Source organism: Eupeodes corollae, chromosome 1 (genome assembly GCF_945859685.1).
Source record: "Eupeodes corollae chromosome 1, idEupCoro1.1, whole genome shotgun sequence".
NCBI classification, from domain to species: domain Eukaryota; kingdom Metazoa; phylum Arthropoda; class Insecta; order Diptera; family Syrphidae; genus Eupeodes; species Eupeodes corollae.
The window spans coordinates 127,824,441-127,843,529 of NC_079147.1; the positions used below are offsets into that span (position 1 = coordinate 127,824,441).

Below are 19,089 nucleotides of genomic sequence, written 5' to 3' on the forward strand. Positions count from 1 at the left end.
AATAATAATAATAATAATAATAATAATAATAATAATAATAATAATAATAATAATAATAATAATAATAATAATAATAATAATAATAATAATAATAATAATAATAATAATAATAATAATAATAATAATAATAATAATAATAATAATAATAATAATAATAATAATAATAATAATAATAATAATAATAATAACAATAATAATAATAATAATAATAATAATAATAATAATAATAATAATAATAATAACAATAATAATAATAATAATAATAATAATAATAATAATAATTTTTATACGCATACAATAATACCTCAATGAATTAATTTTTCCTCACTTTATTTATTTGCTTCCAATATCAAACTATATGTACGTTCCTATGTGTGTAAGGATATCGAAAAGATAGAAAGAGAATAACGACATACACAATATCATACCATCATTCAACAGTCGTTATTTGACTTCCAACCTGTGAAGAAGTGATTTTATTTATATTTATTTAAAAGTTAATAAACAGTGCAAGTTAAGTTGTAAATAAAGTTGGCAGTTTGCCACCAGAAAAAACATCAATTCGATAGCCCAGTGGAAGTGGCGTCAGGAAGCAGATCCAAGGGTCGTGGGTTCGATTCCCAGCCGGAGTCAACAAAAAATTTAATAGCTTTTTTTCACAACAGAGAAATTGTTGATTTTATCTGTTGGGAAGAAAAGGAGATGGAGAAGGAGAAAAGAGCAGGGGTATCGAAAGATACCTCTGCCAACATATCAGGCGATGTTGCGGTGGTGCCAGCAGCGGTACCAAAAACAACCGCAACAACATCAGGTCAGGCATCTGACCAGTGGATGAAGGCCACAAACAACAAAAAAAGAAAGATGAAGAAGCATAGCCCCAACAAAGTGGAGAGGGCCAACTCTGCTAAGCGGCGGGACATGCGGAAGGAAATGGAGAGTGGTAAAGGAGGAATTACCACTGAGAGTGAGTTTTCCGACTACGCCGAGTCGGAAAAAATCGAATATGTATCCGAAGGTGGAGAGGGGCTCTTCAGGTCTCCGAATATGGATTTATTCCTATCGGAGCCAGAGCCAGTCCCGCCGCCAACGGAGGCTTTGGAGGTAATGGCGGACCTCCAGGATGAAACCGAACTGGTGCAGGCCCTGCAAACCAAGCAGGCAGCCATCAGCCAGTTCGAGCAAAGCCTCAACAAGCTGAAGGAGGAAATCGAGCCCCTCCTCACTGCACTTAGACTCAAACAAGAGGCGCGCCGAAAGGAAGAGGCAGCGCAAAAACAACAGCAACAACAACTACAGCAGCAAAAACAACCACAATATAAGCCCGCTCCCAAAAACACAGGAGCGGAACAAAATAAAAAGAAGCCAGCAGCAGTCACAGGCCCAAATGTTGAGGGCCCATCGACCTCAGCTAAAGCAATGCAGCAGCAACAACAACAGCAGAAACAGCAGCAGCAGAAACAACAGCAGCAGAAGCAGCAACAACAGCAGCAGAAGCAGCAACAACAGCAGCAGAAGCAGCAACAACAGCAGCAACACCAGAAACAACCACAGCCCAAGAAGGAGAAGGTGCCACCAATTAGAACCTACCGGGTTGACCTGCAAGACTTGAAACAGGTATGTAAGTCGGCCACTAAGGGCAAATTTTTAATTAATATTCTTAATGAAAAAGAAAAGCGGTATTCGGTACAGTGCTTCTCACTGGCCGAATACAAACTACTTAAAGAAGTGCTCAAACAGGCCACCGCTGAGTTCTTCAGCTATACGCCTAAGAGCGAAAAATTCCAGACGGTCCTTCTGAAGGGCATAAGTTCCTGCACGGAACCAGAGGAGCTCTTAGCTGAGCTCCGTCAGAGGAGCTCTTAGCTGAGCTCCGTCAAAAAGCCACGGACGATCTCGATTTTATCGGGGTCAAGCCGTTCACTACGGTGAAGTCCAGGCGGGAGGGTTATAGGCTGCCAATGTTCTTGGTAACATTATCGCCCCAAAGCAGTTTTGATAGTGTGAAGAAAATCACATCTCTCGACTATCAAACTGCACGATGGGATAGATTAAAAAGGCACGACGGCATTTTACAATGTACTAACTGCCAGAGGTTTGGCCATGCCAATGCCAACTGCAATATGCAGTTGCGTTGTGTCAGGTGCGGAGAAACCCACAAAGTAGGAGAATGTAAGCTGGGGAATGAGCGGGTTGAGGATTTGACCCTGCTCAAGTGTGTCCTTTGTGGAAACCAAGGGCACCCGGCTAACTATAGGGGTTGCCCTAAGGTCCAACAAATGAAGCAAAAACAGGCCAGTCAAAAAGCCGAAAAAAGTCGAACAGTTCGACAGGCTCCAACACAAAAATTCGTGGATCCCAAATTCTCTTACGCCCAAATGGTGTCAGGGAATGGGAATACGAGACAGGCTCCACCAACGGTTGCCCCCAAGGCCACTGTGCCTAAGGCACCAGAGGTGCAGCCTGACATTGTAGCCTTGTTGTTGAGCATTCAAGGTCAACTAACAGGACTGCAAAGTCAGATAAAGGAGCAAGGCAAAAGGGTAGATCATCTCTACTCTTTGTTGCCTGGCCTGGCGCAATTTAGACCATAATGGGCGCGCTGCCGGAGACGCGCCTAAAAGTCCTAGCTGTGAATGTAAATTCACTGATTAGGATTGAACGAAGAGCCAATATGTTCCAATTGTTGAAAGACTACAGTCCCGATGTGTTTATGGCTAGCGAAACTAAGCTAAACCACAAACACAAATTGACTCATAAAAATTACAATATCGTAAGAAGAGACCGGCCCGACTCCACTCAAGGGGGTGGTGTCGCCCTCTTTATACGAAAAGGCATTAATTATAAAGTAATATACAACAATGAATTGCGAAAGCTCAAGACGCTAGAAGTTTGCGTTGTATGCATCTCTCTCTCTCAAGGGAAGCGGATGTATATGATTGCGGCTTATGCGGCTGGAGCTCCGCAGGTCACTTACTTTGCATCAGAACTCGAAATTGTTTTTAGGGAACTTAAACTGAGCTTGGAAGAAAACTATTTCATCTTGGCCGGTGATTTGAACGCAAAACATGAAGATTGGGGAAATCAACATAGTAATCCCAGAGGTAACCATCTTTTTAATTTGATGAATCTTTACAGCGTTGAATATGGCGTCGACCTGCTGGCTACTGAAAGGCCATCGTATCCAAGAAGCGGCTCCTTTCTGGACCTTTTGCTGTACGATACCAGACTGACAGTTACAGACAAAGTGGGTAATCACCCGCGAAACTGCTTACAGACAGTCGAGTACGACAGTGATCACTGCGGACTGGCTGCTGTAATGCAGATTCCGAACGAACTCGTGGAGTTGGAGGAATACGTTCCAACGCATTCTTACAATTACAGTAAGATGCGGTGGCCTCGTTTCACCAATGCCCTAGCGAGAGAACTTCGTTCGAGTGACATAGCCCCACCAAACAACAGAAACCTGACAAATACAGAAATTGACCAACATTTACAACAGATGGACGAAACAATAAAACGAACGATGGAACGGACAATCCCAAAGTACAGAGAAAGGGACCAAATGGACGCTTACAGAAACGCTACAATCGACGCACTGCGAAAGCACAAGAGTGGCTTACTGACAAGACTCAAAAACTTGTACAGACGACTTACAGACCCACACGACTTGGAGGTTAGGACACTGAAGTCGTCAATAAAAAATGTCAATCTGTTGATTAAGGAGAACTACAGGCTATCAATTAACAAGTACTGGGACCGCAAGATCCGGTCAGTTAATTCGAGCGACCCTAGTATGTTCCCTAAAATCAACAAGATATTCAGAAAAAGGAACGACAATGACCTTCCGAGTCTGAAACTCCAAAGAACCGAAGAGAACAGAGACATACTCAGGACAGCGCAAATAGATCCAGAAGAAGCCATCTTTGACGATGACTTTTATATAATTGAAGATCCGAAGGAAAAAGTGGAGGCGGTGGGAGCTGCTTTCCAGCAAGTGTACAAGGTGAATGTTAGCATTCGCCCCAACCACGACCTGGAAAACAGAGCCCTACTTAATCACTTTTACCTCCGTAATGATATCACACATTGGCGATCTGAGAACCGCGGTTTCATGCGGTTCAATGACGATTCCTTGGCAAATGCCATAATCGCCGAGCAAACGGGACCAAGTCCCTTGTTAGTGACGAAGGTTGAGCTTCAGCTCATCTTCAATTCAATAAAAAACAAAAAGTCAGCAGGTGTCGATGGTATATCCAACGTTGTACTAAGACATTTACCGATGGAAGCAATTGACATTTACACCACACTCTTCAACAATGCACTGAATAATGCATATTATCCAGTGCATTGGAAGACTGCTGTGGTTCATCCTCTCCCGAAAAAGGGAAAGGACAACTCCAACCCGTCAAATCTTCGGTCGATAAGTCTTCTTCCGAGCATCAGCAAAGTTTTCGAAAAAATCATTAATAGGGCTCTGACTAAGTGGGCTGCGGACAACAAAATGATTCCGGATACACAATTCGGGTTCAAGGCGGGTCATGACACAATTCATGCTGCGTCTAAACTCGTTTCTGATATCCAATGGAATAAATCAAAACAACAATGCACAGGTGCTGTTCTGGTTGATTTGGAAAAGGCCTTTGACACCGTATGGTTAGAGGGTCTTTACCTAAAACTGAGCAGACTTGGCATAAGCAAGCCATTGTTGTATATACTTTATGATATGCTTAACGGTAGAAAGTTTGTTGTCAAAAGTGGCAATGTAACTTCTACCACAACATTCTCAATTAAAAATGGTCTTCAACAGGGAGCGGTGAATTCGCCGATTCTCTTCAGCATTTACACCAGCGATCTGATAGGTAGTCTTACAAAGGCAATTGCGTACGCCGACGATCTAATTGCGTACAGAACGGCCCGAAAGGTTGAGGTTATTAGAATTCTCTTGCAGCGTGATTTCGACAAGATTCAGCGATATTGCGACGACTGGAAACTGAAAATAAATGTCCAGAAGTCAGAGACAATTCTGTTCCGGACTCCGTTGGCTAGGGCCACGAGGGATACGTGTAAGAATTGGCGCAAGATGGTCATCGTTGATCTTCACGGGCAGCCATTGGCGAGCAAAAGTGTAGTGAAGTACCTCGGTATCTGGTTAGATCAGTATTTATATTTCGACAGACATATAAATGCTGCTCTGACCAGGGCCAGAGGAGCCTTCGCTCTGACGAAACGACTGTTTTTTAGCAGTCGGCTTGACCCCAGAGTGAAGGTAATTTGCTACATGGCCCTCATACGGCCAATGATCGTTTATGGTTGTCCTGTGTGGTTCAACGTTGCCCCTTCCCAGATGGAGAAGTTTCGGGTGTTCGAGCGGCAGTGTTTAAGACGCTGTACCGGCTTATATCGAACAGCCGAATCTTCTTATGTGCATTATTATTCCAACGAGGTCCTGTACAACGGGGCTCGAATCAACAGAATTGACAATTTCGTGATAAAACTCGTTCGAGGTCACATTGCAAGAGCTATGTCTTCGACCAACAATTTAATTTTCGGGGCGTTCTATCCGAACGACGAGTATTTTGAGAGTACACGCTTGAGCGGCTTCATTCCCCCAGAGGCATTCCTCTTTTTAGATAGATGCGGTCTGATACAGGATAGATTGGCAGTTCCGTTAATCTACCACGTCAGACGAAGAACCGTGGATAGGCGACTCCTGTACAATCGGGACGTCATGGCACAAGGCGGAGCAGAGCTCCTTCGGTTCAGTAGGGCTGTGTCCGAACGGGACCGAACTGATAGGGTGAAGCAGGAGAACCAGTTTTGGTGGCTTCAATCGGCACTTGATAATGGGTAGTCGGGATGGGGTTTAAGCCTTGGCCGGCTTACATACTTGTTTTATAGTTTTAGGGTTTAGTTTTAAGTAGAATAGGCATGGTGGCACGAAAAAAAAAAAATTAAAAAAAAAAAAAATAAAAAAAAAAAAAAATAAAAAAAAAAAAAAAAAAAAAAACATTCAAAAAAAAAAAAAAAAAATAAAAATATAAAAAAAAAAGACAACGAAATATGAAAAACAAAAATGTTAGATAGTTAGATTTGCTGCTGTGGTTGTTCTAGTTTTAAGTAGTTTATAGGTAGAATAGGTAGTTTAAGTTAGTTTTTAAGTTTTATTTAAGGACCTTATTTTAAGTAGTTTGTAAGTAAAAATAAAAAAGGTTGTTGATATTAGTTTTTTCAAAATTTTCTAATAAAAAACAAAACAAATAAAATTTAGATTGAAGTAAAATAGATCTTAAGGCCGAAAGGCATTAGTAATTAGTGTTATAGTTTAGCTTAGAGTGTCCGTATGGGACCATTAAGTTAGTTGTAAGTTATGGATAACTAGGCTAGTTTTATGAATTTTTGTCTAGCTTTAAGATAGGTTTAAGATTGAATAAATAAAAATGAATTTAAAAAAAAAAAAAAAAATACCATCATTCAACCCCAGTAGGAAATTTCAAAAAATTCATTGGTGAATCACCAACTTTTTCCTTGGTGAATGGAAGCTACACCCCATGAAAACATGGTGAAAACATCAGTGAAATTAACATGGGGATTGGATTAGCGTTCACCAAGTTGTGAATTTCATGGTGACTGTTCAGTGAGGAAATCACCAAGCAAGTGCATTTGGTGTATTCCAAAGTGAATTGTAGTTGATGAAAAATACCGTGAATTCACACCGGGGAAATCACTGGGTTAGTGGAGTTGCTGATATACTTGTGTACTTTACATTGGTGAAAAATGTGATGAATGTTCACCAAGGAATTCACTTTGCAAAATTGAACTCCTTTTTCATAAATGAATATTGACCAGTGGTTTCCTTAGGGAAGCCAATGTAACTCATTCACTAATGCAAATTGACCTGGTGAAAAATGTCGTGAATGTGCATAAATGAAGTCAATCATGTTTTTATTATCGAATTATTTTTTACTCATACCTAAATCTTTGGATACAAATATTTAAAAAAAACAGTCATGTAAATTGTTATGATTTTATTGAAAAAAATTAGATGAAAATGAATATTATTGTGAAAAAAAAATGTCGTCCAAATCAGTGATTGTTTCAATAGGGAAATTTGTAGATACTTCTTTTGAATTGATAACATCAGCCTTTATTAAGGTTTGATGTGGTCTGCCAATGTGCAGATCCCATTTTTTAGCTGCTCCGTGGTGGCACACATACGTTTAATGTCCGCTCTCATTTCGTCTATCATATCTTGTTGATTCTATACAAAATGTAAAGCAGATATATAGAAATTTAATTTAATAAAATAATAATAGTTATAATTACCGTTTTCTTAAAAATCCGCCTTGGCTGCTTTGTGGGTGAAAATTCAATGGAGTCCATTGCCGACTGTTTAGATCCGGAAAAAAATAGCAATAAAATAGAACTGGATAATTGTAGAAAGGGATTTGTAATTTAAATAAAATTACCTGAATATTTTCCTTGTCCATTTGAACACAAATTCTACCAATTTACCAAAATATTCACTTTTTTACACTTATAATTTATTTTCTAAACTCTTTTTAATAACTTTAAGCTTTACTCACTTGTTGACACTATGAACAACGGAATTCAACTGAAAAACTGTTTCTCGAAAAAACAACAATGCTTTCAAAAAAAATTACTTACCCCGAACACTGCGTTGTTGTTGGAAATAACTTTGTTTCTAAGCAAACCAGGCTGAGGACCGCGAATCGAAGTTTTTATGATATGTAAAAAACCCGAACATTGCATTCCTTCAACCATCCGTCGCCATCACCGTCGGTCGTTGTTGTTGGAAATAACTTTGTTTCTCGAAGCAAACCAGGCTGACGAACGGGAACTGCAATTTTTTATTATATGTAAAAAACCCGAGCATTTAAATTCTAAAACTGAAGCCAATCTCCGTATTATTCAGTGGCAGGTAGAGAAGAAAAAGGCAAATATAAACAAACACAAAGCACCCATCTCGTGCTTCATATCGTGAATGAAATATTTTACAAGGAAAAAGATAGGGTGGATTGTATAATCATAGGAAAAACGCAATGCCATTCAGTAAGGATTTCATTGCATGCTATTCCTCAATGATTCGAGTAGCTGATTTCCTTGGCGATTTCACACAAAATTTTCATTGGTGAGCAAATTTCCTACAGGAACAGAACACACAAGTATGTGTCTCCAAGCATCATATTCTACCAGTACCTACATTATTCTTGTTCCTGTTATTCTTATTAGTATCACTTTACTCTTGACAGCCGACCAAGACGGACGTGTTCTGTATAGCTGTATGATTTTTGTTAATCAAAAATATTTCATTTATGTGTTACATGCTTTACAGGTTCTTTATTTAGATAAGCACGGCCTTATGAGGGAATCCCGGAAGTCACAGCTTGCTAATTATATCAACGAGCAAGTATCAGAAGTTTCTAGCATTCCCAGAGAGATAAATTATATCATTGATGGTGGTTGGCTACTACATCGAATTCCTTATAGTCAGAATCAGACCTTTCATGAAATTCTTCGTGCTTATGAGAGATATGTGCTAGCAAAGTATGGCAAGGCAATAATAGTATTTGATGGATATGGTGATACATTCTCCACAAAATCAGAGGCCCACCTAAAAAGACACCGAGGTATTGTAGGACCTAAAGTAAATTTCTCAGCTTCTACCCGTTTTGCCATCCAGAAGGAAATATTTTTGAGTAATAATGAAAACAAAGAAGCCTTCATTGTTCTGTTATCGGAAAAGTTACAAGAAGCTGGATGTAAAACAAAACAATCTCATAGTGACGCAGACGTCATGATCGTTATGGAGGCTATAGAGTCCTCCAAAAATAATCCTACAGCCATTGTTGGTGAGGACACTGATCTTCTTATACTACTCCTTCATCATTTTCAAAAAAACTTGTATGATATTTTCCTTTGCCTAGAACCTAAGAAATCTTTTAAAAGCATTAATGTATATGATATAAAAAAAATAGCAAATACTTTAGGCGATGACGTCTGTTCTAACATCTTATTTGCTCATGCTGTATTAGAATGTGATACCAAGTGAGTTTATCACCAAGTGCAGTAGTGGATGGGTATTCATCTGGATCCACTACAGTGGGGATTTCAATGGAAGGATGGAAGATTGTCTCCCATTAAAATGAGACAAGCACTGGCACCAGATTACCTTTTAAAATTTGTGAAATGTGGCTGCATCAAAACTAAATGTGCAACTCTGCAGTGTACATGCAGAAGACAGGGAATGATGGATATGAATGATGATTAAAAGTAGGTATTATTATTTGTTTGGCTTATGACTTTTTTCTGTTTTTTTTTTAAGACGCTTTATGAATTCAGTTTAAAAAAATATATAAAAATACAAAAAAAATATAAAACCAATCAAAATAAAAAAAAATATATAAAAAAATAATTTTGTTCAGTGTATTTTTGAAAAATTTTCATCGGAACCAATTTTTGATGTAATTTTTGAATTCCTCGTACTTAAAAACATATAAAATGATACCCCATATGGGCATGTAAGGAGGAATACACTATAAAGCAGAATAATGGGACGCCATTTTGAAAAAACGCCATATTCGGAAATCCGCGCCGTGTACAGAGGTAGACTTTTCGGCATCGTGTTCTACGGAAAATTTACAATAAGACCTCATTCACTCAAATTGTATTGCAATTAGTTCTAGGTTCATCCTTAATTTGACTCGTCTATAACCTTAAGACTGAAACTGACTTCCCAAGAATGTCAACAATTCTTTAATTGATGTAATTCCTTGTGGTTTGATCAAGTTTGCTCCCAAGCAAATGTGGTAAAATGGGATCCTAACTTGCCGTATCCACACCAATGTTTTCCAACGCAATCAAACACTCTTGCGTGGTGTTCTGCAGATTCTTGATGGCCTATGCTGAATTCTCAGCTTCTGCACTTAGATGTGTTTTGAGATACCACATCTTCTGAAAATATATCAAAAAAATGTCGCCATTTAAGATAATCACCATCAAACTTAGGATTGGTAATCTTGGGTATTTTGATGGATAACTTTACAAGTATTTGTTGAACCCTCTGCTCCATATTGATTAAGGGACTCCCGAAAATTAACTTCGTGGTATTGTGGTGGTTCATTATTATCCATTGATATACCATCCATTAATCTCTCAAGAGAGAACATGATTGCTCTCTGTCTTAGAATGGCACTCGTTATTTTGGATGGTTCTTCTATGCTTCTCGATGATGGTGCAGGCAGGCTTTCTTGGTGGAATTTTCTCGTTTCATCTAAAAACATTATTGCCTCTTCAAAATGTTTGGTGTATTGTTGCACTAATGCTGATATAGATAAGTTCTTAGATGAACGTCGTTTGTACGTTCTACAGATATGTACATCTATTTGCGATCAGCCACTTGATGTTAATGATACTTAGTTTAAGATATATACATATACTTAAAGATGATGTTAAGTCAATCAATGGTTCTTATGATCAGTTCGATCACGTCGGGGTCACCAAAATGTACAGACTCGTTTGTCTGACGTTTGAACTATCAATCACATTAACTTGATAATTTTAATGTTTTGAAACAAGCACTTGAACTTGTTCAAATGCAGATAATCCAACTGAATAAAATAACAATCAGTAATGACTTCTGTTACTTAATGATTTTTATTACTCCAATAACGAGTCTTATGTTAATGCTACAATAATTATAAACATTAAATACTTAAATTATAACAAAATGCAAATATCTAAGTTGGCGTCAGCGATGCATTTTGGTTGACCCAGTGACATTGATATTCCGTAATTATATCATATGAACTGCACTGTCAGCTTTTTGATTCATTGGCTTCAATGAAATAGGTGTTGTGTGATTTGTATTGAACTAAACATTCTCCCCCGCGTTGAACGATGGTTTAACTATTAAGGTAACTGTGACAGGGAAATCTGACTCAGCTTTTGTTTGTCGAGGCCTAGGATTTGGTATACATTATGATTTTCATTATCATTATGATTATGATAACGATTATGAGGATTATTATTATGATTAATTGTATTCATGATATTATAAGTATTTGTAAAATTTCTTTATTTTGGATAAGTTTTAAGCATCAATATTTTTTATATAACATCCCTTATTATTATTTATGCAAAATTAAATTCTGTGACAAAATAGTAGTACAACTATATTCGTTTTAAATAGCGACGAGACAATTGATAAATGACTGTCTTTCACCTCAATTTTTACTAAGCGTTTGTTCGAACCTGAATCAAATTATATTATAAAATTTATTCGTTACAGTTCTGCGAGTAGTTCTAACAGCTGTACTAATGGAAATTCAAAAAGCACATTGAACATTTCTTCAAGACAAATTTCGAGGTCAAAATCGAAACTTTTAAGAACTGGAAGTCGATCAACGTTAAGTGGACAAGGATCTAGGAGTTCTGGTGTTATTATAGGAGGAAGTTCAACTCGGCCCCTTGTTACAGTTCCAGCTCCTTTTGTGCCGGAAGAATTGATTTCACAAGCTGAAGTTGTTCTACAAGGAAAGAGTAGAAGTCTTATCGTTCGTGAACTTCAGGTAGATTTAGCTTTTTGGATATTAGTTCTAAAACCAACCGTTATATCATATATAAATTAGTTTATTTAAACTCTTCAACATTAACATATGTTTCACTAGTGTTAACGCACTCATCCTAGTACGAACGCGACACAAAAGAGAGAACGAAAAAAGTGCAACTTTACAGCTCGATGAAGCTGTTACCACGGCTAATCAGCTGGGTAGGGTTCTTGTGGAAGAAATTTTTTTTAAATTTTAACAATGTTTATCGCTTTATAAAATCAGTCAAAATCCTACAATTAGAAATATTCTATTGTAAGTACCTACAGTGGGGTACGTTACAGTGGACATGGGCGTCAGCAATATTTTAAAAACGAAGTAGAAAATTTATACAAAAAAAAGGAAAACACAACGAATGTTTAATTTCAAAATGTAGTATTTATTTTGGAAAACCGTGGGATTGAAGATCCCTAGAATAAAACCCAAAATGTTTTCAAAATAAAAGTTTTCAAATTACGAAGGAATTAAAATTTAAATAAAACAAAGTGAAAAAAAAGAAAAAGAAATAGCAAAAGAAATTGGGCTCTTAAAACCGGAGACGACAACAACTCGGGAATTTATCAAACCGGGTTGAAGTGAATGTGTATATACATATACATACATATGTATATAAAGTGTTTTGACCAATATATATATGTACTTACATATATGTATTTATATGCATTGGTGAAAACTTCCTTTCTTCCTATTTTCCCCTTAAACCTCAAATTCACACCTCGATCCTCGAATTTCAATGTTCCTTTTTAATTTCCTCGATTTCCTGACCTTCTATCCTCCTTTTCGACTTTTCTTTCTCCTTAAAAATTTCTTGTAACTTTTTATCTGATTCCCAACTATGTTCTACATCCCTCATGCATTCCAGTCAGACACATTTTTCCAACAGAAGCATCCGTTTTCGTGATTGTCGGTCACGGCATCATGGCTTCCTGGAAGCTTTACGCTCATCAATAAAGCCACCGTTGTTGACTCTGAGTAAAATTTGACTTGTACACACACTAACATGGTTTCAACAAGTTGTTGAATGGGTTTTCAAAACTTATCGAAACATAATGTCCGAGTTCAGACCCCTTCTCAACTATTCTTATTTTACGAGAATGATAAAAGAAAAACAAAAATCGAGATGAAGTCTCTACTAGGCATTTTCCTATAAATACTAATTTTACGCGCGAGATTCAAAGTGTGAATTAGTACAAAATATTTAGGTGTGACAACACGGTTGGCAAAGTGAAGTGTTTGAAATATTTTTAAGTCTGCATAAAATCATAATTTTGTGAAATTAAAAACTCGAATATCAAATTCGGAAAGTAATTCACGACACTAAAAGAAAAACCGGTGAGCACTTTGTGATTTTTCAAATTTTTGTTCTCTTATATATTTACATCGAAAAAATCAAGTTAAAAGAAAGTACAAAAAGATCACAGACAAATATCTTCAAATATCACACTATATATGTACATACCTACAATCCTACATATTGCAACAAAAAATATTTCATAAATTAAAGCAATAACAAACGCCCAATTTCTGCTATTTCACCTGAAAACATGGGACATAAAAAAGGGACAAAACACTTCTGGACTCTTAATTAATTACATGTCACGGAAAGATCTTGAAGATTTTTTTGACTCTAAGCAACAACATCTAGCTACCAAGTTAGATATAGAAGAAGGGCGAGTTGAAATAATAGCATTCAAAAATAACGTGTTAAGAGGAGTTGTGCTTTCTCTCCAGGCGAAGTTAGGTGTATTAGAAAAAGAAATGGAAAGAATGCAAATGCAATGCAATGGAAAAAAAATTATCTTCCGTCTTAAATCCAAAGAACAGACTGATCAAAAAGTTGAAGTGGAAGAAGTTTGTTCTCATCTGTCAAATGAAATGCCGAACCCATCTTTTTGCCAGACCCTGTATCATAGACGAAATAGAAGAAGTAAAATCATGGAATACAAAATTTAAAAACTTTATTGTCAAACTTTAAACGAAAGATATACTGTACTCTATTTTAAAAACGAAGGAAAACTCAAAAACACAAATATCATAGTTCAAAAAGATTATCCGTGAAAACGAATACTGTAGTTGTCCTGAAAGAGGATACGTTGTGGGTAGATGGATGTTCTTACACTTGGAATGATTCTCTCGGCCTGAAAAGTGGAACAAAATGTAGTTTTCAAATCCATGTGACTATTTATAACTTCTTCAGGATTATTTTAAATCGTGTTTTTATAAAACCAAGGAAGCAATAGATGACAGCTCGATGACAGACTCAAGGTTCAGAAAAAATGTCAACATTGTTCAGAATCTTTTAGTTTTGCCAAATGATTCTAGTAATATAAAATACTAACGATTTTTAGCATACAATGTTTACGGACTTAATAACCAAATATTCTACTCCGAATTTTTTAAATATTTGTTAGAATTTGATTTGGTTTTTTTATTCGAAACTCATATATTAGAAGGTAGAGATCAAAACTTTGATAAATATTTCCAAGTGTAAGGCTAGTTTTCTTGGAAGTTAACAAACTTTACAAAAATACATGTAAAAAAAAGAAGAATGAAGAAAATTTAGTGGTTTCCTTAAGTCGAAGTAAATATTCAGCCGAGTTTTGGGCTATAACGAGGAAACTTAATATAAATTCAACTGTAAAAGTTTCAGCAGCAGTGTCATTGCAGGCGTTAAGTTATCATTTTGCTTCACTTTTAAATTCCTCAACATAAATATCTTGGAGATATGCACGACCATCAACTTGGATTGAGAAACTCGATAAGAATATTACTGAAAATGAAGTGAGTTGTGTTCTACAAAGTCATTACGAGGCCGCTGGATCAAATGGTATACCAGCTGAGTTCTTTTAAAATAGCACAATTTTGTTTAAGATTAAATTAACAGAAGCGCTTAACATTATGCTCAAATTTGGAACGTTCCCCGATCACTTCTTTGAAGCCTTGACAATGCCAATCCACAAGAAGGGTGATGTAGAAGAAACTACAAATTATAGAGGAATATCGTTTCTGAATGCAGCTGAAGAAATATTCACAATCGGTCTTTACGAAAGACTGAACAGTTGGGTGCTAGATGAAAACAAGCTTAGCAAATTTCAAAGTGGTTTTCGTAAAGGATATTCCACAGTAGATAATATCTTTGTGTTTCGTTCACTTGCGCAAAGGAAAATCGACCAAAATAAAAAACTATACGCCTTTCAAAGCAGCTTGGATTCTATCAATAGAAACGCTTTAACTTACAAGCTATTTAACCTAGGAGTATCAACTTATTTTGTCAACATAATTAAAAAACTGTACCAAACCACTATAGCATACATTTATAATGGATAAGAAAAATCAGAGAGGATTGAAGTGAACCAAGGAGTGAGGCAAGGCTGTAATCCAAGCCCCTTGTTATTTGCACTTTTTCTAGATGATTTGGTTGAGAATGTCAATTGTGGAGTGGAGTTTGCTAACAAACGGATAAAGGTGAGAGACGAGCAATGGAAAAAACTTTGGACGTAGTTAAGTCTTACATTTAATTAGGGACAGAGTTCACTTTCAACTTAAAATTAGAAAAAATATCTCAAAAGAAAACTAAATAAGGCTAAATCGGCAATATGAGTAAATTGGAAAAGAATTTATAATAATAGCGACTGACATGTGTTTAATGCTACTGCCCAAGCTATCCTGTTTTATGGTGCGGTTTGGGAGTACAGAAGTATGAGCTAGTTTAAAACTTATTAAGTTTTTTTCTTAAGGAAAAAATTCTTTCTGTCGATAAATGCCCCAAAGTATATGTATTATTTGGAAACTGGTCTTCCGTCACTGTTTATTTCAACCCTTAAACTAAATGTTGACTACATTGTGGGAGTACTAAATATGTAGGAGCATAGGCTACCGAGAAAGATAATGGAGTATGCAATTTAAACAAAAAAATTGGTTGTAAAAGATTGGAACTTGTTAGTTGCGGACTGTGGCTTGACAATGAACTGGAGTATGAATGCGGTTCAATTAAAGAAGCTGCTTTACCAAGTAATATACGTCACTGATGAGAATGAATCGTATGCTCATATTGCAAAAACTTGCTCATCAAAGTAAAGGCAATAGGCGAGATTAAATCTCAACGACATAAACTATTTCACCAGCGAATATAACAATTATATTATTGAATCCATATTTAAGATAAGAGGAAAACTCATCGGACTAAACTTTAGGCCCTATCGCAACGAGTTTATCGATCTTTGCACCCTCTGTTATCAGCATGAGAGAGATGATGTATTACCCTTCGTTAGTGACCGTCCAATGCTGACGCAGATAAGGCGTGTCCATTTTGAAAAAAGCTTTCTGCAAGTTGAAGAGATTATGCACTATCTGAAAAGTGTGAACTGGAAGCGCCATTATGAATTCTACAAAGAAGCGATAAAACACAGAGTCCTAGTCATCGATGAACATTTTTGATTCAAACCAATAACAGACATAAGAATCCGTTTACCGAATAAATTTTTGTTTTGATTTTACTAATTTAATAGTTCATTAAAAATGTTTTTAACTTTATTCAATGCCCTCTCAATTTTTGCTATAATTACTATTAAATTCATTGGAATTCAATAGAATTACGTAAAATGTTTTGATTTAACTAATGTAATATTCCTACAAACTAAACTAAAAGTTCCTTAAATTAAAAAAATAAATAAAATGTCCTATTTTGATTTAACTAATCTAAAAGTCCTTATCCCATTACAGTTTGTTTCTTATCGTCGTTTAAAATGAAAATTAAAAAAAAAAAATTAAAAAATAATACAAATAATACAAATAATTATTATGTTTTAATATGTTAAATTACTTCATTACAAAACGTAAATAATAATGTCCCTCAAGCAGACGACAGCCCATGTCATATCTTAATCATGTATTCAGAAGTTATAACTAAACACTTAGTAGAGAATCTATCTATCTATCCACAAAATATTTTCGGAAATATGGAAGGAAGTATTCCTTTTACTTTTGTTTATAAATAAATAAATTAGGTGGCGCAACAGTTCATGAAGAACCCGGGCCTAATGACTTACAACTCTCAGCCATTCCTGTGTGCGAGTAATGTTGTCAGAGATAGAAGGGACTTACAATTTATATGCCGAATCCGAACGACTAGTTTCAGAAAGCACTTTTTATGACAAGAATTACTCTTGGAGGATTTGTCAATTCCTCGCAAGAGGCAGTACCCTTGAAAAAAAGTTGGGTGGCATAGGCCAAAACCCCTTGCATTTTTATTACTTCAATCTTAAACCTAGACAAAAATTCATAAAACTAGCCTAATTAACCATAACTTACAACTAACTTACTATTCCCATAAGGACACTCTAAGTTAAACTATAACACTTAATACTAATGTCTTTCGGCCCTAAGATATATTTTACTTCAATCAAATTTTATTTATTTTTGTATTTATTAGAAAATTTGAAAAAAAAAATAATATTAATATCCTTTTTAATTTAATTGTACTTAAAATAAGGTCTTTAATATAAAACTTAAAGCTAACTACCTATTCTACCTATAAACTACTTAAAACTTTGTTTCTACTTAAAACTAAACCCTTAAACTATAAAATAAGTATTTATGCCGGCCAAGGCTTAAAATCCTATCCCGACTACTCACTATCAAGTGCCGATTGAAGCAGGAGTCGCCTACAGTCCAACGCACTAACCATCACGCTACGGGTACTGCTTTTACTTTTAGTTAAGCGACTTTAAAACGTGGTGTTAAAAATCTATTTTATACATAAATGATTTAATACATAAATCTAAGTGAAGAATTAAAACTTGTTATAATAAAAAAATATGTTGTTGTTGATGTTATAGTTTAAGTAAGGGTCCGCCTGACCTCATATTTCTTCGGCTCATCCTTTTGCGTTTTCGACCTTGTCGAAAGAACTTATTCTCGTTCTCGCTAGGTATGTGTACGTGTGGTTGATGAGACACTCGACTTTGCCGATATTTTGCAGCCACAACAAGGCAAAAAGATAATGAATGCTGGTTTTTGTTGCAGTAAAATTTACCGTAACAAACTTTTCTTATCAAATTAATTTTTATTTATGTATTCTTTATGCTAAACAGCAATTTATAAAACTTATTTAATTAACCATAACATACAACTAATTTCACCCATCACACCATCGAAGTTGTCTAAGTGAGGTTCTCCTTATGTTTATCAATTGCAATGACACACTAAAATTTTCCTTAGCCCAGTTTAGTCCATTTTGTTGTACTAATTTTGGGTTTATTCTTCACTTAGTTGAAAAGCAGTATTTGTTAATAAACCTAGCCAGTGTAACATACAAGGAGGGAGGTTTACACGACCTTGGAATTTTTCAACTTAAATATATGAGCATTGAACGGGCTCATATCCAGAACATTAGTATGGTTTGAATACTGTAAAAACAGCATGATTGTGCTACCACAATGCTTACTTACTTACTTAAGGTGGCGCTACAGTCCGGGGCGGACCTGGGCCTCAACCAACAAGCGTCTCCAGCCAGCTCGGTCCCTAGCTAGCTGTCTCCAGTTTCGCACGCCAAGTTGGTTGAGGTCCTCTCCCACCTGGGTGCGCCACCTGAGTCGCGGTCTTCCTCTACTGCGCCGTCCCTCAGGATTGGATTCGAAGACCTTTCGGGCTGGAGCGTTGATGTCCATCCGCTCTACATGACCTAGCCATCTAAGCCGTTGGACTTTAATTCTATTAACTAGGTCAGTGTCGCTGTACAGCCCGTACAGTTCGTCGTTATATGTTCTCCTCCATTCTCCATCTATGCGTACGGGACCAAAAATCACCCGAAGAATTTTTCTCTCGAAGCATCCTAAGACGCTCTCATCTTTCTTTGACAGGGTCCAGGCCTCAGCGCCATAAATGAGAACCGGTATGATGAGTGTCTTATAGATGGTGATTTTACATGCTCGAGAGAGGACTTTACTTCTAAATTGCCTTCTAAGTCCAAAGAAGCAGCGATTTGTAAGAGTTATTCTTCGTTTGATTTCAGCGCTGGTGTCGTTGTCTGCATTAATAGCGGTGCCTAGGTAGACAAAGTCCTTAACTACCTCAAAGTTATAGCTGTCCATGGTGACGTTTTGTCCAATACGTCGTCGTTCAGTGTCCTTTTTTGATGACAGCATATACTTGGTCTTCACCACTAAACCCATGTTCTTCGCTTCCGTCGCAATGCTCAAAAACGCTCCACTGACATCACGCTTTGATCTTCCAATTATGTCAATATCATCTGCGTATCCGAGTAGTTGGATGGACCTTTGGAAGATTGTGCCTCTAGTGTTGACGGTTGAGTTTTGCACAATTCTTTCCAGAACGATGTTGAAGAAGTCGCATGACAGTGCATCGCCTTGTCTAAAACCTTTTTTGACATCAAATGCATCGGTAAGATCTTTTCCGACCTTGATAGAGCAGCGTGCATTCTCCATCGTCATTCTGCACAAAC

At 36.6% G+C, this 19,089-nt stretch overlaps 1 protein-coding gene across 3 annotated transcripts in view; it reads left to right on the top strand.

Annotated features, from left to right (window-relative positions):
* LOC129938710 (E3 ubiquitin-protein ligase hyd) overlaps nucleotides 1–19,089 on the top strand; it is a 177,355-nt gene that overhangs the window by 61,151 nt on the left and 97,115 nt on the right. For all 3 annotated transcript variants that reach the window (XM_056046408.1, XM_056046406.1, XM_056046409.1), the window contains exon 3: nucleotides 11,309–11,588. In XM_056046408.1, the coding sequence (XP_055902383.1) occupies nucleotides 11,309–11,588 (280 nt within the window). The remainder of the gene's footprint in view (nucleotides 1–11,308; nucleotides 11,589–19,089) is intronic.